General features: G+C 37.6%; 1 protein-coding gene across 1 annotated transcript in view; it reads left to right on the top strand.

Moving 5' to 3' along the window:
- LOC150100274 (HHIP-like protein 1) overlaps nucleotides 1–23,000 on the top strand; it is a 159,669-nt gene extending 136,669 nt beyond the window's left edge. The window contains exons 7-8 of the mRNA XM_090402622.1: nucleotides 376–468; nucleotides 22,818–23,000. Coding sequence (XP_090258748.1) covers nucleotides 376–468; nucleotides 22,818–22,906 — 182 coding nt within the window. The 3' untranslated portion in view covers nucleotides 22,907–23,000. The remainder of the gene's footprint in view (nucleotides 1–375; nucleotides 469–22,817) is intronic.
- The last annotated feature ends 1,017 nt before the right edge of the window (nucleotides 23,001–24,017 follow it).

The following is a 24,017-nucleotide window of genomic DNA, read 5'->3' as shown; positions in this document are numbered from 1 at the left end:
TAAAATTACATACTTTCAGAAAATAATATTAAAAAATCGATTTTTTTGATCCTCTAAATAGTACTGCCTCCTAAACACTAAAAAAACTTACAAATTAGCAAAAAGAAAATGCCGTAGAGGATAAACCTGATGTGATAGCGAAAAATGGGTTTGATATTTGAAATCAGCACACCCAAATTAGTAAAAAACAAGTCCCATATAAAAGTCAGCAAAAATTGTGTTGGACTGTGTAATTAGTAAAATAATCATTTCAACACGTGTGTTTTGTGTCCCTAAATTCTTAAATATGAATAAAAGGAATACACTATAATGTTATATAGTATAAAATATAAAATTAGTATAAAAAGTAAAGGCAACATTTTTTTTTTTTTTCAGGAGAGATATTTCTTATGTCAAGTAGTGATTTGAGCAATGCTGTACCTTCTGGAACAATTCACATTCTAATTCCAGTATCAGCTGGCCTGTCTGGTGAGTTGAAATTTTTGGCATAGTAGTTTTCATATTGAAACATATAATTTTTTATTTTCTCTAAGCATTCAAAATTTTTCTTTTAATGGTATTCTAATTAAGGTAGTAGATCAGTTTCATTTGTGTTCCTAAGTACATAGTTATAAAATTCTTAACCTTGGCTTAATTATCTTGAGTATTAATCGTGGCTGTTTGGCTGCCTTCTGAAGTTGGGATAGTTGGTAAAAGCTGCAGCAGATTCAAGGAAAAGTCTTGAATTTAAATTTGCTTCACTTGAATAAGATGGCTTTTTTCCAATGGATCCTGTGCCAAGTATCCAGGGCATAGCCTGCTATTCCTGAGCAGTCATAGTGGTGGAAACAGTTGTAATCTTGGTGTTGGCTGTTCTACTTGTTTGGCCATAGCATGAACAGTTACAGCTGCAGGTTACCTGGTACACTCTGGGTAAATCCAAAGGTTGTTTTTTAAGATCTTAGCCACCTTTCTGATATGCTGCCAAGAATATAAGGGATGGTGATGGATTTGCTATAATCTATTATTATTATTACTGACACCTCCATGGAGTTCAAAGACTCATCGAGGGAGGTCACTATGTTTGGAAGGGGGGGGGGTATGTGTTGTTAAAATTATTTTTATCTGGTGGGAGGTGTGGAGGTGGAAGGCTGCTGAAGATTAACAGACCAAGCCATTAGAAAAAAAAACACCTTACTCTACTGAAGCAAACTTAAATTTTAGAAGCTTTTCCTCGAATCTGCTGCAGCTCTTACCAACTATCCCAACCTAAACAAACACGGTTGTATCAAACTGCCTCTCGTAGGTGAGGCACTCATTGGTAGATGGTCAGCTGAATGGCCAAGACCATCCAACCAAAGCCAAAAGGTGGCATAATTATATGACTTTAGGTCATCCTGTATCTCTCCTGTTCTATCTTTGTTACTGAAATGGGCCTGCATGCACATTTAATACCAGTGTATTAGTCCCTGAAGATGCTGATTTAACTTTGGCAAAATATAGGAAGTAATAATCAAATATTTTTAGTTATTATCTAGTCTACATTGTCAATTTCTTTAAACAACATGATGCTGAAGAATCAATGTATAAGGTTAAACACCAGTTTAACCTTATACATTGATTTTTAGTATTTTCTTTGCTTTATGCCTGTATTATTATTGTGTTACTTTTATGAGTTTAGTTATATGTATCTTTTATATATCTGGTATTTAACATTGTATTTAACCAAGGTGTAGGCTTATGGTATGAGAGAGTGGGGGAAGGGGAGGGAATATTTTGTGATGGAGTGTCAGAAATGTGATCATGTTGAAAGTGGGACGGTGAAGTGATAAATGCTAATGATGAAAGGTATGAAACTGAGAGTGTTATGTTAGTTGAAGGAGTGAGTAGTAGATGAAATGAATAAGAGTATGAAAGAAGTTTCCAACTCAACATCACCAGAGTTAAAGATCGGTACTATCAACGTAAGAAGCCTGAATGGCAAAGAAATGGAGCTAGCTGAGGAATTAGATAAGTACCAGATCGACATAATAGGGGTTACTGAAACAAAAAAGACCAAAACTGGTGAGATCTTTCTGAGCAATAAATACAGAATGTTATATTCAGGCAATGACAATCAACGAAAAGAAGGAGTAGCCATAATATTCAACACAAAATATGAGGCTAATCTTCTTGAATGGCAGTCAGTCTCAAGTAGATTAATGTGGGCAAATATGAGAATGGGGAACTGGACAATGAGACTTATTTGTGCCTATGGTCCCACAGAAGGTTCTACTAAGGTAGAAGTGGAGGAATTTTTTGACGCTTTAGAAAAAGCAACTGACACAATGAAAAAGGAAACGTTGGTCCTTGTTGGGGATCTAAATAGCAGAGTAGGAAATGATTGTGAGACATACAAAAATATTTTGGGAAAATTTGGAGAAAAGAGCAAAGCTAATAATAATGGCAAATATCTGTTAGATTTCTGATCAGGACATGGACTGGTTATTACTAACACCATGTTCCAACATAAAAATGTGCACAAATTCACATGGGGAGAAGAGGCGAGGAATTAGAAAAGTCTCATTGACTATGTTATTGTTGATAGTGATGTTTTCTCCCTGGTGCAGGACACCAGAGTGTACAGAGGATTTGAAATTGGAAGTGATCACTATTTAGTCTTGAGCAGGATAAAATTGAATGTCATATTGAAAAGAATAACATGTAAGAAAGTTTTAAAGCGAATAAAAGTTGAGCAGCTCTCAGATGTGAACTGTAGACTAAAATACAGAAAGATTATTGAAAAGAAAATGAAAGAGTTTGAGAACAGGAATCAAACCTTGGAGATTCAATGGCAAACTCTGAACAAAACATTGATTGATTCTGCCAGAGAGGCATGTGGTGAGGTTGTGTGCAAGGATAAAAAAAATCAGAACTCCCTGGTGGACACAGGAAGTTAAAGAGGCAGTGAAGGAAAAGAAGAAAGCATATCAAAAGTTCCTGGCAAATAAGTCAGCTTTTACTCTTACAGAATACAGAGACAAATGTAAGAAAGCTAAACAGTGTGTAAAACTAGCTAAACAAAAGTCATGGGAGGACTTTGGCAAGAATATAGAAAATAAATATCAAGAAGGTGGCAAAATATTCTGGAGGTTGTTGAAGGAACTTAGGAATGGAGGAAAGAGTGCTGTAAAAGGAGTTAGAGATGATAAAGGTGACATGAAAACAGGAGAAAAAGATATCCTTGAAGTATGGAGTAATTACTTTGAAAAACTGCTAAATGAAACAAGCAGTGATGACAGCACAGTGATAAAAAACACTGACCAGGCATGCAGTCAGGAATACATATCCATACTTGAAGTAGAAAAAGCCATCAATGGCTTGAAATGTGGAAAGGCAGCAGGAGTAGATGATATTCGACCAGAAATGCTGAAGTATGGTGGTATAAAAGTCTTACAGTGGCTGCGCTGCATAGTTCAGAAAGCCTGGACAGAGGGACGAATTCCCGATGATTGGAGTAGAGCTCTCATAGTACCCATATATAAGAAGGGAAATAAAACTGAATGTGAGAATTACAGAGGTATTTTCGTACTGAGTGTTCCTAGCAAGATCTATGCAAGTATACTTGAGAAACGGTTGAGAAGAATTGTGGAAGAAAAGCTTGGTGAAGAACAAGCTGGATTCAGGCCAAATAGAGGCTGTCAGGATCAGATCTTCACTTTATGACAAATAGTCGAGAAAGCATGGGAATATAACAGAGATCTGTATTTAAGTTTTATCGATTTGGAAAAGGCATATGACAAGGTGCCAAGAGAGAGGCTATTCAATATGCTGCAGTTATATGGTGTCAATGGGGCATTATATCAAGCAATACTTAGTCTTTATTTGAGTTGTAAGTCAGCAGTTAGAATTGAAGGAAGTACAGGAAGATGGTTTAATGTTAAATCTGGTGTGAGACAAGGATGTACATTATCCCCTCTGTTATTCATTATCTATATGGATCACATTATGAAGGAAAGTGGTATTAAACCTGATATCAAAATTGGAGATGTTAATGTCAGCTCTTTGCTTTATGCGGATGATGTTATACTTCTAAATAAATCTGCTACAAGTCTGCAAGATTCTCTGACTAAATTGAATAGCTGTTGTAATAGATATGGTATGAAGGTCAGCAATAAAAAGACAAAGACGATGAAAATTGGCAGAATCATTGAAAATGTCAACTGTGTTGTGAATGGATCACCTGTGGAACAAGTAAAACATTTCAGCTACTTAGGCCTGAAGATGGTAAATTAAATATAGAAATAGACAACAGAATCAGCAAAGCTGGTGTGGCGGGAAGTCAATTGAATAAATTCATATGGAATAAGAGAGAAATTAGTCGGAACACTAAATTAGCTGTATACAAGACAGTGTTCAAACCAATTTTAACTTATGGATCTGAGAGTTTGGTCAGAAGTAAAACACTTGACCAAAGACTAGAGACCACAGATACGAGAGTCCTGAGAAAGATTACATGCGTGAACAGATGGCATCAATGGCAATATCATATTAAAAATGAGGATATTAGGAAAGAACTTGACATTGTCAGCATCCAGGAATGCATTAGCAGAGCTAATCTCAGGTGGTATGGTCACTTAAATAGAATGGGAGAGGAAAGATTAGCAAAACAAGCGTTCTCTGCCAGGTTGGCAGGAAAACGACCCAAAGGAAGACCAAGATATAGGTGGATTGATACGTTACAAAGTGCCTTAGACGATAGAAATATAAGATCTGATAATGTTGGAGTTTTGACAAGTAACAGACTGATTTGGAGGAAAATTGTAGATAGGAAGTTAGTAATGATGTAATTTTTTCATGTAGTACTGTCATATCCTGTACACCCCTTGAGGGTACATGGCAGGAATTTGATGATGATGATGATGAAGAAGTAGTTGAAAGTAATGTAAATGACAAGGTGGCAGTGAGAAGAAAGAAAGCAAAAAAAAAACCCTTACATGGAGTTCTTCACAGAACAAAACATGAACTCGAGTGACTTGAGAAGCTATTGTCATTGGCACAGCAGAGAGGAAAATGAAAGGAAAAATGATTGGGAAGAGTATGAAAAAAGTGAGAAACTGGGAATAAGGAGAGAGAAATTCTGTGAATTACAGGTGTGCTTGATGAGAATATGACAAAAGCATGCTTCTTGGGTGCAAGGATCAAGGATATCAGTGAAGCGCTATTTGTATGCAGTGAGGTGAAAGAAAAGAGTTCATTGTTTTAGCAAGCATGAATAATTTGAAAGGCAAAAAATGTGCAGTGAGAGAAGTTATTAAAGAGTTACTGGAAGAAGCAAGTAAAAAAGAAGAGCAAGGGAATACAGATTTTAAGTCTGCTGCCATGATATGATAGGAATGAATTGAGAAGGTCCATGATTGCAAAAATGAGTCGATGAGCAGATTGTGCAGGAGATACAGTTTATAGATTTCAGATACAGTATTTCAGTAAATGACGAACAGAGAGTGAATTTGAAAGGGCTTGTACATTTGAATGGTTTTGGAATTAGACACCTGGAGAAAGTATTATCATTTGGTGGCTGGAAGTGCAAAATCAGGAAAACTAGAGGCATTTTGTATGTGTGTGTGTGTGGGGGGGGAAATGCAGTCAAGTATGTGTTTGGCCACCTGTGGGACAAATGAGCATGAATACCAAAATGATATGGAATGCTGAGTGCAGTTTCCTGGGTTTTGAATCTGAATTGGTTGTTAAATTACATTGGCAAGGGTAATTGTAAGTACAAGGGGATGAAATGTACATAGAAATGGCAAGGGGTATCAGAAATAATAGGAGTTTGGGGCATTTATTAGCTCAACTTGACCAAAAATTATCAGCATCAGTGAGGTCAACAAAAGGTGATTTATGGATAGAATGTAAGGAGTATTGCATTTTAATGGATGATAGAGAGAATAGAATAGGAGAAGGGGAATGTTATTGATGACAGCTGAGGAACTGCAACCAGCAAAAATAGAAGTTAAGGAGTAACTGTAAATTCACACATATGCTACAGTAATTAACTTTTTAATAATATGTAAATATTTCGTCTTAAGTATCATAAGATATCATCAGTACAGTTATTAAACAACAATAGGAATATTAAAAAAAATATATTAGTGCGCATGCTTACATTGGAATCCCTCAATGTATACAGTAGCATGTTTCAGCACGCTACTGTTTGGGGAAAGTGACCAAGCAGTGTTATTCGGGCAGGTTGCTAAACATTTAGACTTCTCAATTAAGAAGGATATATGTAGAACTACAAAGCCAACAATGATGATAAACATAGGAGACATCTTGGAGTGATATGGCATAAGAAGCTACAAAAAAAGAATGTCATTAGTGCATGGTGTTGTGTCCCAATTTATGATTTTTATTCTAACTAGTAATTTCCTCTCATCTATGTTCTACTATTATCTATGCTCGAGATATCACCAAAAATTTTACTAATACTTAAATTATTTCTCCCCTTAGTACCTCTAATATTTGTATTATACTGCACCTTTTGGGATATTTAGTTTGAGATATTATATACAAAAACAAGGAGAAAGAACCAAAATATGTCTGAAACAATGTTGCAGTCGTGACACTTTATCTCGTTTCTTAACACATTAATTTCCCGTGTGATTAGGTTTGTAATTTTTCAAGTGGTGCATTGGACAGCAATTTCAGACAACTGTTTTATCATTGGACAAAAGGTTTATTAAATTCTTAACATGGTACAATTCAAATTTTTGTTATTACTCAATTCAATGCTATACTAAATATTTACAAACTGACATTAGCTTATCATAAATCATTAAGCTATGATCCTATAATGGGTAATACGATCATGCCTCCATACACATTCAACACATAACTTCATATGACATGGACATATAAGATTAATTTACACGATTTAACTGTCCAAACTTAAGTAGCTTAACTAAACCATTTACTGCACTAACACATAACTATGACATTTAAACTTTCTTATACATCTCAGGACACTTAATTACTCATATAACATTAACACTAGCCAGCTTACTTTCAATATATTCTGTCAGATACTAAAGTCCTAGTATTGTTTTCTTGGTCACTTCAACAGTTCAGTATTAGAATAATGATAATTAATACAGACGAATCTTAGTTAACACGAGATATAATTTACAGTACCTTTCTTTCCTGAGTTTTCCATATGGGCCTCTATGTTTTTCTGATTGAAGTATCCTGATATAACCTCTCCAATAATCTGTTTCTCCTATGTTCCCTTTTGAATTGAACTATGCCTACGCGGTCTTTACTTTTTGTTATTCAGGACACACTTTGAATCGTCTAAATAATGGCTGTGCAACTCGCGACGTGGATATCGATTTCTTTACAGGTTTCCCTTTTTCGTGATTATCACTGAAGTTGAAACACAAAGAATATGCTTTCTTTTCCTCGACTATATGGCATTCTTCGCTTCTTACATAGGAAATACGGAACCGAAATTCTGCTCAACTTTTGTTTCCGTGTTGTGACGACGGAGATATAACTCCAATCTCGCCACTCAGGAAAACACCGTGAAACCCATACGAAGGAGCTCGCGAAGAACTCTCCTGGAACAGAGCCAAAAACTCTAAGCCAAAAAGGTCTAAAAGCCTACTTCTAAAAAAGCCCTGTGGGTGGGGGGGGATTCCAACCTTTTTATACTTGCTCTCCTAACGGCACCCTCTTTAACTTCTTTTCTCTGCCCCCTACTTGATTTTACTTCACCGACCAATTAGGGTGGCGTTTTTCTGCCAAACGTCCTTTGGTCGGCGAGCCCGTAACACTGTCTTAATCCGGGAATCGGCCTTGAGTGATAGTCTGTTGTTTTTCTTTTGCTAGCCTCTAACTTAATCCCCTTTCCAAAATTTCTCTATGAACTTACTTAATATTTTAATCTCTAGCCTCTCACATCTCTTATGACTAATCCCCTTTCCAAAATTTCTCTATGAACTTACTTAATATTTTAATCTCTAGCCTCTCACATCTCTTATGACTAATCCTTTTCTGTCTTATTTAGTTAAATTTTCTCTTTTATATCATATTACAACATTAATATATTCTTTCTTTTTTTTGTTAGTTAGTTCAACAAACACCTTTATATTTTATATATTTTATTGGATGCAAGAATATTTCTTTTTCTTTTAATTAATTCATCTATTATCTTTTATGCAGGGTTTTTAATTTATTTATTCTTCATGAATGGAAATCACAGTCAGGATCAGGAAAATAGGAGTAGTCAAACCGAAGAGAGAGAGAGAGAGAGAGAGAGAGAGAGAGAGGTGTAGTATAGCAGCCAGAATAGAGAATGTTGGTGCTGGTAGGATGGGAAAATGGTCAGGAGCTGTTTGAGGTTAGCAGTATCAGATTATCATTATTATTACATAACACCTCCAGGGAGTCCAAAGACTCATCAAGGGAGGGCACCTACTCTACAACTCTCCATCTCCACCAACCGCAACTACCTTCATCATCTACACCAACGCCATCTACAGCCGACCAGCTCTTTTGTTTTAAATACTCCTTGCATTTGTGTATAAACATAACAATTGCTGTGTGTTTGAGGCCATCTTACCAGCACCAACATTCTCTATTCTGGCTGCTATACTACACCTCTCTCTCTCTCTTCGGTTTGACTACTCCCATTTTCCTGATCCTGACTGTGATTTCCATTCATACCTGTCTGATCCTCATCTCTATGCATTTCATAACTTTGTGTTGCTGCAGCCCTTCTTCAACCGCAGAACCATCTTCCTCCTGCTGTACAATCTGTTAATTTGTTCTATCGTGTTTCACAGGTAGACTCTGATCATTTGCTACATTAACTTCTTGACTCTGTGCCTTCTTAGAAAACAATAGCCTTTCTAAATGTCCAATACCAAACCCATTCAAATGCGATCCATCAGCTTTATACCATTTGAACTTCCCTTCAAATTAACTCCACAGATTTACAAATTGAACTCCCTTTGCCTCACACAACTCAGCCATCTTACTATTCATTATATCTGCTCTCCTTCTCTCAATTTACTGCTATCATATTTGGGTAACATGCCTATGAATTTTCCCAACAACACTATTCTTCTTTACCTGCTGCAACAACTTCTTCATGTTTCTATCAATATTCTTCTTCTCCCCGGCTGTCATTATTGCCCATGACTACCACTAATTTTGACTCCCGGTATTTCCTTTTCTGCAACGCATCCGTTATTTGCTTTATTGTTCCACTAGGCAGGCATGTTTTGCTCACTTTGTTAGTAATCACACCTCTAATGATCGAGTCCCCATACACTGATATACGACTATCCTTTGATTTTTTCTTTATTACATTAACTTCTTACTTCTCCTTATCATTAGCCAATCTCTTCTTTTGCTGTTTAATATCCTCTTCCAGATGTTTCATTTCGCTTTTCATTTTCATTAACTCCTGCCGAAACTCTTCTGCTACGGTCCCGATGTTTGCTCCCATTGCTAATCGCTCTAATCTATCCAAACACTTTTCACATATGTTAACGCTTTCCTTCTTGTTTACCCAAACATTCCACAGATTTCAAATTTTTCGTTGCATACACATAGCAGTTTTTGCAACACTTCCACTATGAAAAATCCAAGGCAAAGCCAGACTTTCATACAGAAACCTTCTGTGCCACTGATGTACGTTTTTTTTTTTTTTTTGGACGCCATTTTTAGAAGCTGAAGTAGTGTTATATATAAAGTTAATGCTATGTAATTTATGAATGAGCAATAAAATGCTCTCTGCCCTATTTGTATCAATAGAAATTAGTATGTGAATTTCTATTTTCTTTCAAGTATTAACAGAAGATGAGGTGTTTTCTTTTGAATCGGTCCTTTAAAGAGATTTAATAATGACATCGTTTTCATTTGACACGCTCATTTCATGCAATAAAAAATCGAGTGGTGACTTAATTTACATTTGTGGTCACTTGTACAGTTCTGTCTTTTATGATCTTCACAGATAATGTCATCCCTTAAATGGGTTTCAGTTTTGTTTCAGTTTTGCTTTTAAAAATCTGAAAAAGTGCTCTAGTCTTTAATGAAACATGTTCAGGACTATTCTAGAAGTTTAGTAAAGGGCAAAATTCAGAAATAAGTGGACAGTAATGTGATAATGTATAACGAGGAGCACTGTTTTGTGAATGGTAGTAATTTCCAGTGAAAGACTTATTTGCTCAGTTTTATAATCAAGTGATAATTGAGTTAGATAAAGTGGATGGCTACACAAGGATACTGCTGGACTTTGCAAAGGCATTTGAAGGGATACTACATAAAACTCTCTTATAGAAATTTGAACAGTGTGGATGAATATGAAGCTAGTGACTTGGATAAGAGAGTGGCTAATACACAGACATCAAAGAATAGTAAATGGGGAGATTGAATCTAGGAGAAGCCATATGAGTGATGTATTGCAAGCTCTGTAATTAGGCTGCTGCTGCTGTTTAATTTGTACATCAGTGATATAGGAAACAATTTGAGGGGAAATATTCAGTCGTTTTGCTGATCACAAAAAGCTGGGAATAGCAATGGTTAAAAAAGATGTATAGATCTGCAAGTCGACTTAAATAGTCTAGCAGCACAAGCAGAAGATAATGGCCCAGTTTAATGTGGCAAAGTGTCAAGTCATGTACATTGGGGTGAATATATTACAAATTGTGTATCATATTGATGAAACCATATATTTGGAGGTAATTGGGAAATTGAAGTTTAGATGGCATGACAAAGTGGCCAGAATAGCACACCAGGTTACTTGGATAGAATCAGGGATGGAGAGGTTATATTTCCTCTTTATAATGCTTTAATAAGACGACATCTGAACTACTGTGCATAGATCTAGTTGCCTGGATTCCTTGGTGATGAGGAATGGTGAAGGAGGATCCAGAAGTGAGTGATCCAGATTGTGACAGGTCTGTGAAGTGCTCCTTATTAAGGATTGATTGAAGGTCTGTGGATTATAAAGCCTAGATGATAGACAGAAAAGAGGGGATGTCAATAGCTGTTAAAGTGGTTTTACAGGGTTGACACAAAATACTTTATTTTCAATGAACAAGGGATCCTAGTTAAGGCTATTAGGCCAGCATATTATGCCTGTAAATTGCTTGTGTTCTTCTGGCTGGTCCTATATTTCAGAATGAAGAAGTTGAGTTTCCAGGAGGTAAAACATTGCCACCTTTATATGAGACTGGCTAACCTCACTTTTACATGAAAAAAAACTTATAATGGTTCCTTGCATCCTACATGAATTAGAAGTGTAAGAGTGTGGTCAGCAAGAATGTGAGAGATAGATTTTTATTTTTTAGCTTGGAGGGTAGTGAGTGGGTGGAATATATTGTCAGAGGCTGTTGTGAGTACTTTTTCAGTGAATGAATTCAAGAAGTATGATAGGTATTGTGTGAATAATGGTTAAATGGGCTTTCCACTATGAGTCTTCAACTGTACGGAGCAAACACAAACTTTACACAAACCTTTAATCACTCCTGTCAACAGTGGATGGATATGATATGGTCCAATGAATTCGCATCCACACTTTTTGCTGAAAATATGTGTGTGGTGTCAGTCGAAGGAAGCTTACCAACCAGAGTGCTTGTTTCTGACTGTGAAAGGTTTGGTGATTCTGTAATGGTTTGGGTTGCATTCTCATGGCATGGTTTGGGTCCCCTTGTTGTATTGGAAGGCAAAGTGGATGCCACACATTATCTTTCAATCATAAGTAATCATCTTCATCCCATGTTGACACTTTTCTCCTATGCAGACAGCCACATTTCAACAAGATAATGCTCCCATTCATTGAGCAAATGTGGTCACCCAGTGGTTTGCAGAACATGGAAGTGAGGTGTCCTGTCTGCCATGGCCATTCCAATTGCCAAACTTAAATCCTATGGAACATTTATCAGACATTTTGGAGTGAGCTCTCAGGCAACGCTTCCCACATCCAAAGAACAAAGGCAAATTGATCCAGTTTCTGTCAGACAAATGGTGTAAAATTCCTCCTGTTGAGTTACAAACACTGACAGAGTCTCTCCCCTCAAAGAATACAGGCTTTACTATATGCCGGCAATGGCCCAACAACCAACAAATGTGTCACTATTTCCATTTTTTTATCCATTACCTGTAGATAAATAGTAGCAACATGGGACATACCTTCAATTCCACAGGAAGAACAGTTGAAATGTAATTTCTGACAAATTTTACATTTTTCTGAGAAAAGATTTTAATCTGATAATCCTCTCAATGTAACATTTTCCATTTCTCTCCCCTGTGATTTCTTGGAAAAACTCTGTAAGTAGGGATATAAACAGTTAGCCAGGAACACACATGCTGCTGATTGCAATTGCCTTAGAGAAATTGCAGTGAAGAGACCAATATAATAGATGGTTTAATGACTGCAGAAATTGCTTTAACTGTCACTGTAATTGAGGAATTGCACAGACAAATGTGCATTAAGTTAATGATAGCTGTGGGCACAAATTTTAAAAGTGGGCAAAAGATATTGAAGGAGATTTAAGGAAGTTTTTGTAGCATACAAAGGATAACAGCAGAGTTGGAAAAGTAGTGTGTTACTAGGTATATGACAATAGGAAATTGAGAAGGAGAGCAGAGGTGATGAATGGCATGTTGACTGATTGTGAGAGGCATGTTATGGTACAATAGATGGATGAGAGGATGATTGAGATTACAAAATGAATGATATAAGTATGAGGAATGAGTGTAAATAGCAGAAACAATGGTTACCATATTCTTCATTTTTGCCAGCCCATGTGCATATCAAAAACATTTGTGTGCACATTTCCAGTCTCAGACTGTGTGTGCGCTAATGTAACATTTCTCATATTAATGCTGGCCCCTTTTTTTTCTAGCTATAACCTGTAAAATTGCAAGGCATTAAATTAATTTGCTTAAATCTGCATAGCTACAAAAATCTGTTACTATTTACCTGAGTTCAAAGTGACTATACTGTCTAGACAGTAGACCCTAATTAAATGGGTGAAAGAGGACGATATCCTGACAGGAATAGAGATGGAAGGGTATGATGTGTTTCATGAGGATAGAAGGGGTAAAAAGGGAGGGGGAGTGCTATTGATGATAGAGAAAGAGTTATGTCCATACAAAGTAGAGATGCAAGATGGAAATAGTGCCAGTGGTTTTGAGGCAGTATGGTGTGAGATAGAGGTGAATGGAATCAAATACTTGGTTGGATGTTGTTATAGACCAGGTAATGTGGATGGTGGCAATAATGAAATGTATAATCATATTAGTCAAGCAAATAAGAAAAGGGTGATCATTATGGGCGATTTTAATTATGGCAATATAGACTGGTATGATGAGATAGCAACTGGAAGTAAAGAAAATGAGTTTCTTAAGTTTTTGAGGGATAACTACCTCAGACAGTATGTAACAGAGAGCAGGCGAGGATTGAGGGTCTTGGATTTGGTCATCTCATCAGAGGATGTAATTATAAATGAGGTGTCAAATCATCCACCAATTGGTGAGAGTGACCATGAGGTGATTACCTGGGTGGTTGCCAGCAGTGTGAGGCCCTCTGTGAGAAAAGAGTATATGTGGAACTACAAGGGGGGGGGGTGATTATGAAGAGCTCAGGAGACAGCTTGCAGGTGTAGCATGGAATGTGGAGTTAGCTGGAAAAAGATCATTGCAGCTTGGGGGATTTTCAAAGACTATCTAGTAGATAGTCTGAAGTATTAGAGCACAAGTGAGAGTATTAGAGCGCAAAAACAGAGGGTGAAAGAATTGATAGTTGTGGCAGGTACGAATGAATTGAAAGGAGATAAATTTTTTATGAGAGAAGACTTTAAAGTATTGTTAAAGGTAGCGAAAGAAAAGAGTGACAGAGTTAGGATAGTGAGTCTGTTGCTATGGTATGACAGAGAGGAGTTTAGGAGGGCCATAATCACAAATGACTTTATGCGCAGGTTATGCAGACGGTGTGGTGTGGAATTCGTGGACGTGTGGAATGAGTTTGATGGGCGAAAGGATTTATACAAGATGGATGGCCTGCATTTGAATGGATTTAGTGTGCAGAAACTGGAAAAAGTGTTGCTGAATGAAGTGAAAATGGATGTGCAGAACCAAGGGAAACTAAAACTACCAAGGAGGGGGGGGGGAAATGGATATGCGGAAATCAGTGAGACAGTTGAGTGTAAGAATGTATATAATGTACCCAAGCCAGTACTAAGGACAAGAAATCGGAATGGGATAGTTAGAATAACGCATCAAGACAGGGGTGAGACAAAGGGACCTCTGCATTTCATGTATACTAATGCCAGGAGTATTAGGAACAAGAAAGAAGAATTTTTGGCCTTGATTGGCTCTTCCTGGTCACAGGTTATTGGCATTAGTGAAACATGGCTGACAGAAGATGATATAGTTATTTATTATTTTAATGGTATAATAGAACACAGAAACTAAGTAAATAATTAATTTATTAACTTGATGCTGATATTTCGCCCAGCATCTTCAGAGCACAAAAACACTGTTTGTCACAATACGTGAGACTAAAACAACATGGTGTACTTAAACAAAATTGTAGCAGCAACACAAAGACTAGAGTCCTGATTTTAGCGCCCTCTATCTGAAAAAAAAAAAAAAAAAGCTATCATATATTACTAGAGTCCTAGAAAAGTGCTAGTTTTTTCTTAATATGACTGTCTCCCAGATCTTCGGCAAGTTAATACAGCCATATTTGTTGAGATTTGGAGTGTGTTTTAGGGCTTCTGTCGCCTCTAAGAACAATCTCTCTGATTTATATGGGTTTCTGTGTAGTACTTTTGTGTTTTTCCAGTTGATCCTGTGTGCAGGGGTATCCAGAGCATGGTCTGCTAGGCCCGACTTCCCATAATGATAATTCCGGACGTATCGTTTATGTTCGCTGATGCAGATATTCACAGTTCTTCCTGTTTGACCGTAGTAGGCTTGATTGCATGAGCAGGGTACTTGGTAGACTCCTGGATGTGATAAAGGAGGAATGCTGTCCTTGGGTGAGCAGATGAGGGTGGCTAATTTGCTACATGGTCTGAATGTAGTGCGTAGTTTATGTTTATTGAGAATTCTTGAGATCTTTTCGGATGTGCCTTTAATGTAAGGGATGGTGACTGTTTTGTTGTAGTTCTCTGTGGTGGATGGTAGGAGGAGTTTCTTAGGAGTGTTTAGTATTTTGTTTATTTTATGTGGATTGTAGCCATTGGCCAAGAAGGAGTGGCGTAAGTGAGTCAGTTCAGCAGTAAGAGCCTTGTCATTGGAACAGATTGCTCTCGCTCTATGGGTTAGCGTTTTTAATATGCCATATTGTTGAGAAGGATGATGGTGTGATTGTTTGTGTAAGTATCTGCCTGTATGTGTGGGTTTTCTAAAAACTGAAAATGATAAGGAACCATCTGGGAGACGTGTGATGAGTGTATCCAGGAAGGGCAGACAGTTGTTGGCTTCTAGTTCCATAGTAAAGTGGATTTTTGGATGTTGGCTATTTAAATGTGCTAAGAATGTTTTCAATGTCTCAGGGCCATGTGGCCAAATAGCAAACACGTCATCAACATAGCGTAACCAAAGTGTTGGTTTGAGAGTGGCTGTATTGATTGCTTGTTTTTCCAGGTGTTCTATGTAAAAGTTGGCTGGGGGGAAAGGGGGGAGCCCATGGCTGTCCAGTCAATTTGTTTGTATATTTTCCCTTTCCATGTGAAATATCCTGCATGTATTGTGAATTTGAATAGTTCAAATATATCAGGGGGGAAGTGTGACTTCAGTAGATTGAGGGTTTCTATTAGTGGTACATTTGTGAATAGTGAAGTGATGTCAAAGCTTACTATTAAGTCTGAGCTTTTTAGGGTAAGGTGTTGTAAGATGCTTTTTAGGTGTGCTGAATTTTTGACAAAGGAGGGAGAATTGTTAGTGAGAGTTAGAAAACCCACACATACAGGCAGATACTTACACAAACAATCACACCATCATCCGTCTCAACAATATGGCATATTAAAAACGCTAACCCATAGAGCGAGAGCAATCTGTTCCAGTGACAAGGCTCTTACTGCTGAACTGACTCACTTACGCCACTCCTTCTTGGCCAACGGCTACAATCCACATAAAATAAACAAAATACTAAACACTCCTAAGAAACCCCTCCCACCATCCACCACAGAGAACTACAACAAAACAGTCACCATCCCTTACATTAAAGGCACATTCGAAAAGATCTCAAGAATTCTCAATAAACATAAACTACGCACTACATTCAGACCATGTAGCAAATTAGCCACCCTCATCCGCTCACCCAAGGACAGCATTCCTCCTTTATCACATCCAGGAGTCTACCAAGTACCCTGCTCATGCAATCAAGCCTACTACGGTCAAACAGGAAGAACTGTGAATATCCGCATCAGCGAACATAAACGATACGTCCGGAATTATCATTATGGGAAGTCGGGCCTAGCAGACCATGCTCTGGATACCCCTGCACACAGGATCAACTGGAAAAACACAAAAGTACTACACAGAAACCCGTATAAATCAGAGAGATTGTTCTTAGAGGCGACAGAAGCCCTAAAACACACTCCAAATCTCAACAAATATGGCTGTATTAACTTGCCGAAGATCTGGGAGACAGTCATATTAAGAAAAAGCAAGCACTTTTCTAGGACTCTAGTAATATATGATAGCTTTTTTTTTTTTTTCAGATAGAGGGCGCCAAAATCAGGACTCTAGTCTTTGTGTTGCTACTACAATTTTGTTTAAGTACACCATGTTGTTTTAGTCTCGCGTATTGTGACAAACAGTGTTTTTGTGCTCTGAAGATGCTGGTTATAATACCAGCGAAATATCAGCATCAAGTTAATAAATTAATTATTTACTTAGTTTCTGTGTTCTATTATACCGTTAAAATAATAAACAACATGTTTGACGAACACATAAGTCTGTCCACACGTTTGATGATATAGTTAGTGGGATAGAATGTGTAGGTTATAGTGTGTTTAGGAGGGACAGAGAGAATAAAATGGGGGGGAGGAGTGTTATTGATAATAGCTGATGAACTGCAGCCAAGGAGAATTGAAGTTGTATTGCAGGATAGTGAAAAGAGCTCATTTGAGGCTATTTGGTGTGAGATTGAGACTGGCAGAACAAAATATATAGTTGGGTGCTGCTATAGACCAGGTGATGGAATAGATGGTGGAGATAGTATGCATAAACAAATTGATGAAATGAGTGGAAGGAGGGTAATTATTATGGGGGATTTCAACTATGGTAACATTGATTGGAAGGAGGAGAGGACACATGTGAGGAAGGAAATTGATTTTTTATTCAATTATTAAGGGATAACTATCTGAGACAGCATGTAATTGAAAATACTAGGGGGTCTGAGAGTGCTTGACCTGGTAATAGCATCTGAGAATTTGTCTGTAATGAATATGACCATGTTGCCACCTATTGGTGAGAGTGATCATAAGGTCTTGACCTGGGTGGCTAAAGGTGTGGAATTTTCGATTAAGACAGGGTATATGTGAAATTACCGTGCTGTCAAGTACAACAAGCTTAACAGATTGCTTGGATCAGTGCCATGGCATGTAAAACTGCAAGGGCTGGATGTCGATAGAGCATGGGAAGTGGTCAAGGAGCATTTACAGGAGGTTATGGCTGATGGTATACCTAGAGTCCGAATAGTAAAACAAGTAGGGGTTATATGGATAAACAACACCAATAAGCTTGACCTGCAAAAAAAGAAACAACTGTGGAGGGAATTTAAAGAGAAAGGTGACCTGCAGGCACACGAACGGTATAAGGCACAGGCCAGAAGGGAAACGAGTGTGGTAAAAAAAGCAAAAGCGGATTATGAAAGGAAACTAGCTATGCAAGCTAAAGAGAATCCCAAACAGTTCTTTCAATATGCTGCAAGCAAAAAAAAAACTGTACATGGCAGAATGAGTTTAAGGAATGATGATGGTAAGGAGGTCACTGAATCAGTCGATATAGTGGAATTACTGAGCGAGCACTTTGCAAGAGTATATCATCCAGGTGGTGACATTGAAAAAATGAAGGAACCATTAGTTTATACGGGAATTGTGATGAATGAAGTGGAGGTGAATAGTCTATTACAGAACCTTAAGGTGAATACATCTGTGGGATTGGATGGTATACCAGCACGGGTCTTACGTAAAGCGGCTAAAGAATTTTCAGTGCCCTTGACCATGTTGTTTAATCTGAGTCTCAGGTCTGGTTTAGTCCCGAAGGGTGCAAAGAGGGGAAAATAGTTCCACTGCATAAAGGAGGATCTAAGACTACTGTTGCAAATTACCAACCGATCAGCATATCAGGAGTCGTTGTCAAGGTCTTGGAGAAAGTAGTCAAGGGAAAAATACAGGAACGGATTGATGAAAATGAGATACTGTACGGGGGGATAGCATGGCTTTGTGAAGGGTAGATCATGCCTCAGTAACTTGCCCAAGTTTTATAACACAGTGATGGCTGAACTGGATAAGGGTAACGGGCTTGCAGTGATACTGCTGGACCTGGCTAAGGTATTTGACAGGATACCACATGGAATTCTAATCCGTAAACTACAACATATGGGAATGGATATAGGATTGGTGAGATGGATAGGTGGGTGGTTGATGGAGAGATATCAGAGAGTAGTTTATTCAGGAGTAGAGGCCAAAAGACGGCCTGTGACTAGTGGTGTGCCGCAGGGTTCTGTTCTTGGACCACTGCTGTTTAATTTGTTCATTAACGATATAGAGAAGGATCTAAGAGGAACAGTTCATTTGTTCGCTGATGATGCAAAGTTAGGTAGGGCAATAGTTAATGCAGAAGATGTCAAAATCTTGCAGGAAGACTTGGATAGATTGGAGTTCTGGGCTAAGGAAAATGGATGTCAATTTAATGTGACAGAATGTAACGTTATGCATTTTGGGGTGAAAAGATTAGCAGCAGTATACCACATTGGTGGAACTGTACTCCAGGAGATTGATGAGGCCAGGGACTTGGGAGTGTTGGTGGATAGGGAGATGAAGTTTAAGGGGCACATTGCAAAAGTGGCTAAATCAGCTCATCAAATCACTTGGTTGTTGAAAAATACTTTGACGAGCAGAGACAAGCAAGTTATTGTACCTCTGTAACCAGTCTTGATAAGAACTCATCTCGACTACTGTGCCCAGATTTGGTCACCTAGGTTTCTTCTTGATGGGGAGGAGGTGGAGAGGATCCAGAGGCGAGTGACCAAGATGATAGCAGATCTATGGAATGAACCTTATGAGAACAGGTTAAAGATTTGTGGGTTGCAGAAATTAGTTGATAGGCGGAAAAGGGGAGATGTGATTGAGACATTCAAATTGCTAAAGGGTGTCTATAGGATTAATTCAGAGGATATTTTTGAGATCAGGACTGGTAGTGGGAGAACTAGGAGACACCTATGGAAGCTGGGAAAGAGTGTGGTTAGCAAGGGTGTTTGAGCTGGGTTCTTTACTTTTATAGTGGTAAATGAGTGGAATAAGCTGCCAGAGTCTGTTGTGGGTGCTATGACAGTGAGTGAGTTCAAGGCAAGGTATGATAGATACTGTGAGAATGTCGTATAGCTGTGTGGACATGTTTAGGGCCTCCCTTCATGATTCTAAGGGCTCCCTGGAGTTGCCCGTAATAATAATAATAGTCTTTGAAAATGTCTCAGTGTATTCCAAGGGTGAGAAGGTTAAATAAGGTAGGTGTGAGATGGATGAATAAAGAGATTAAGCATGTGATACAGAGAAAGAGGACATTGTGGAGGCAGCATAAGAGAAGTGGAAATAACCAATTCCATGAAGTCAACAAAAACCAGGCAAGGAGGGTGACTTGGTTGGTGAGAGTAGCTAAAGAGAGGTATGAACAGCAGTTAACTAATGAAGCCAAAAAGAATCCTAAGAAATTCTTTCAATATGTAGCCAGCAAAAGAAAGAATGATTATGGAAGGATGACATTGATAGGAGAAAATGGTATAAAGACAGTTGTTGCAGAATGTGTGGTGGAGATACTTAATGAGCAATTCATAAAGGTCTTTCAATCTTGTGAATGTGACTTCATGGAGGGATTAAGAACAGTTGATGATGGGGGAGGAGAGACTGACTGTAGGTGAGCAAGAGATGTATGGGGAGTTGAGTAAACTAGATGTTAATAAGGCTGTGGGACTTCATAATATATCACCACATATTCTGAAGGAATGTGCCAGGAAGTTGACACCTGTCTTGACATATTTTTTTAATACAAGTCTTGCACTTGGTCAAGTCCGTAAGGAGTGGAAGGAGGGCAAGATTGTGCCACTTCATAAAGGAGGTGATCGAATTCAAGCATCAAACTATAGGCCTATCTGTGTGTCAGGTGTTGTGGTTAAGTTGTTGGAGAAACTTGTGAGAACTAGGATCCAGAGTTGGGTTTATAACAATGGTATTATCTTTGATGGACAGCATGAATTTTCTAAAGGGAGGTCATGTTTTAGTAATCTACTTACTTATTACAATAAAGTGACTGCTTCCTTGGACAGAGGAGAAGGATATACACAATAATATACTTGGATTTCCAAAGGCTTTTGATAGAGTACCTCATGATAAGTACACAGTCAAACTAGAGCAGGTGGGGTTGGATATTAGATTAGTGCAGATTTGGATGGAGATATTCAGTTGTTTGCAGATGATGATGCAAAGTTGGGACGAACCATGAAGAGTAGTGAAGATGTTGTGGCCTTACAAGAGGACTTGAATAAATTGAGTGATTGGGCACGGAAATGTGAGTTCAATGTTGCAAAATGTAAGGTTTTAAAATTTGGAAAACAAAGATGAGATGCAGAATTTATGCTTGGTGAGAATATATTGTTGGAGGTAGAGGAAATAAGAGATCTGGGAATGATGCGGAGGACACTGACGTGTTGAAGTACGGAGATTCTTGTTCCGTTGTATAAGGCTTTGATTAGGCCACACGTGGACTATTGTGCCCAGATTTGGTCACCGGGTTTTCAGAAGGATGAAGAGATGTTGGAAATGGTCCAAAGGCGATTGACTAAGGTAGTTTCTGACCTCTGGAATGTCGAATATGAGAAAAGATTGAGAACATGTAATTTGCAGAGTCTGGTGGACAGGAGGAAGAGGGGAGATATGATAGAGACCTACTAGTTGGTAAGGGGTTGTTATAGGATCAATGCTGGAGAAGTTCTACAGAAAATAGTGGGAGATCAGGGGAGAACCAGAGGTCACCCCTGGAAACTGTAGAAAGAGAGTGTGAGTAGGGGAGTGAGAGGCAGGTTTTTTTCATGCAGAGTTGTGAATGATTGGAATGCCTTGCCTGAGAGTGTGATGTCTGCAAGGAGTTTGACTGTGTTCAAGGCACGGTATGAGGAGCTGTGTGTGTGTGATAAAAGGACCTCCCAGATGAGTCTTATACTCCACGAGGTCTTGGGTAATAATAATAATAAATATGCCTCTTCAACTTGCTGATATCATTATCAGTTCACCCACATGGTGCAGATTAGTTGTGTAAATTTTTGTGGTGAATTGACTATTGTGATAAGTTATAATGTGCTAAGTTCGTGATTAAAATTTTATGTCAGATATAATAATACATTTTAAAAGGGTATAATATTATATAAAAGATGTTATTAAAATATAAAAATAAGTCTAAGAAAAAAGACTGGCAAAAGCAAAAATACAAAGTCTAGCTAAATATTTTTGAATAGCTTAATGATGTAAAAATTTATGTAGAGTATATTGTCCATATGGATGATTCATTAAGGATTTTATTTTGTTGTTGAAGAAAGAGCAAGGGCTCATTCAATTCTCCACAAAGAACTAGGAACCTTAGACATGCAATGGTTGTTGCACATACCTAATTTTGGATAGAAAGAATTTAAACAGATTATTGCATAGTAAAGGCAGAAGAATATTAATGTTCATTCCTAGGCTATGGGAGGTAGGATACAGAGCTTCACCAAATATGAGATCTAAGAATTTTGCCTGTCTCAAAACTGGGATTATTGTTTGTCAGTAATCTCGTGATTATTGTTAGTTTGTTCTGGAAAAAATTACATTTGCACAATGCATGCAAATAGTCTTCTGTATAATGTCTTGATAGACTTGTCTACTGGGAGGATGAAATTCAGGATCTGGATGATGATAGTTGATAGCAATGTGAAGTTCAAGAGACATATTGCAAGAGTTGTGAAGACCACAGCATACATGCTACAATAACAACTTGACCTGAAATTTTTTCTGGTTAATTGGTTATTTTTCTCACCAATGAAAAGTTAAGGAAATGTAAAGTGCAGAGCTCATAGGTGGAGGTGATAGGATAGACATATAAGTCGATGGGGGGGGGGGAGGTAATATTAGATTAATACCATAGTATTGTATATAGTATGCAAAGAGAGAGTATGTGTTTGTGTGTGGGGTGGGGGAAAGACCGTTGAATGTGTTGCGATTGTAGAGAGTGTGAATGAGTTTTAAGATATCAGTGACAGATATTACTGACTGAGTAAGACTTATTATTCACAGACCAAAATTCTAATTATTATTAAAAATCTACAAGTTAATCTAATCTTTAAGTATGGCAACATTACTTGGAAAAATTATCTACTTGAATGTAAATGAGAAGTAAATAACAGTTTGTGTTTGTCACTTCATCCATAAGAAAGTATCACCGAAAAGTAAAAAGTTCTTGTTTTCACAAGAATAGTTTTAAACCTAATGTGTTTTCTTTGATTTTAACAGACTAAAATTATAATCCTTTTATTTCATTTAAATTGTCATTTTGACAAATACTTCTTTTTTTCTTTTTCCTCATAGTTACCAGTGGAAGTATTTGGAAATCATCAGGTTTTCTTGAATTAGGACTTTACCTTGCCTTAACTTCATCATCTTCATATTTAACATAATTTATTCTCTCAGTATCGAAAATTAAAATACCTTCCAAGTATATGATATAATTATATATTTGCTGTATGATATAATTAAATAGTTATAAACACACATTTGTGTTAATTAGTTGTTTCTCACTTTCTCTGCTTACCAAGTTACATCACTGGTGTAATAACTTGCATGCCTTAATTCCTCCAAATCTGGTCATGTCGGTAGAAACCTTATCAGCGATAATAAAGTTTGTAACAGCATGGTTCTTTCAACTTAGAGAACACATCAGTCTGGATGTCTCACATTATGACTGTATTGGGGGAGGGGGAGAAAGAAAAGAGGATACTTGCCATCCATATTTTTCCATAAAATCAGATACTTCATGTGAAACATCTGGCCTTGAGTTATCACGCAAAATGAGGGCTCTAGCTACAAATGCGTCAGGTCTTTTACTGCAAGTTTTAAGGCACAAAATATGTGCAGAAACTTCCTGTAATATGCTACTGTCACAGTCAATCTGCCTGTACTTATTACTTCATTATTTTAACCCATTATCATTATTAACTTAATCTTCAACTGTCGATGCCAACATCATTATTAACTCAATCTTCAATTGTCGACGCCAATATTTTTGAAGGAGTACATTTTGTCTGCGAGGACATACTTTTCAATTCTGGTACAAAATCTTACGTTTTGTATTATCTTACACTTTGCATTTCTAGCTGAGATGTGTGGCTTCATTTGCAGTTTCATATTTTGCACCGATCTTCAGTGGGCTGTTGATGATAACCCTGCGAGTGTCACCTGTAACCATTGATGGATTACCACATTGTCAATTTTCATCTGACCTCCACAGAAGTAAGACAGTGAATCACAGCACCAACTTCACAAACTTCCTGTACTATATATCTCAGTCTGTTTTTTTTTTTTGCCGATATTGTGCAGTGGCAAACATATGCATAGCAAATTTGATATGCACGTTAGTCACTGCACAATATCTGATCTAACTTGGATTTACCCTCCATTTTATTTTGTGGAACTAGAACACCAGACACAGAAGACTAGTACATTTTCACTCAGAGGTTGGCTTACAACTAATGTGAAGGTGGAAACTGTTATATCATCCTATGGCATATC

This window comes from Typopeltis vanoorti, chromosome 13 (genome assembly GCF_054136105.1).
Source record: "Typopeltis vanoorti isolate ZY-2024b chromosome 13, IOZ_Tvanoo_1.0, whole genome shotgun sequence".
Classification (NCBI taxonomy): domain Eukaryota; kingdom Metazoa; phylum Arthropoda; class Arachnida; order Uropygi; family Thelyphonidae; genus Typopeltis; species Typopeltis vanoorti.
Note: the sequence above shows the minus strand (reverse complement) of the source record. Positions and strands in the feature narration are given on the sequence as shown.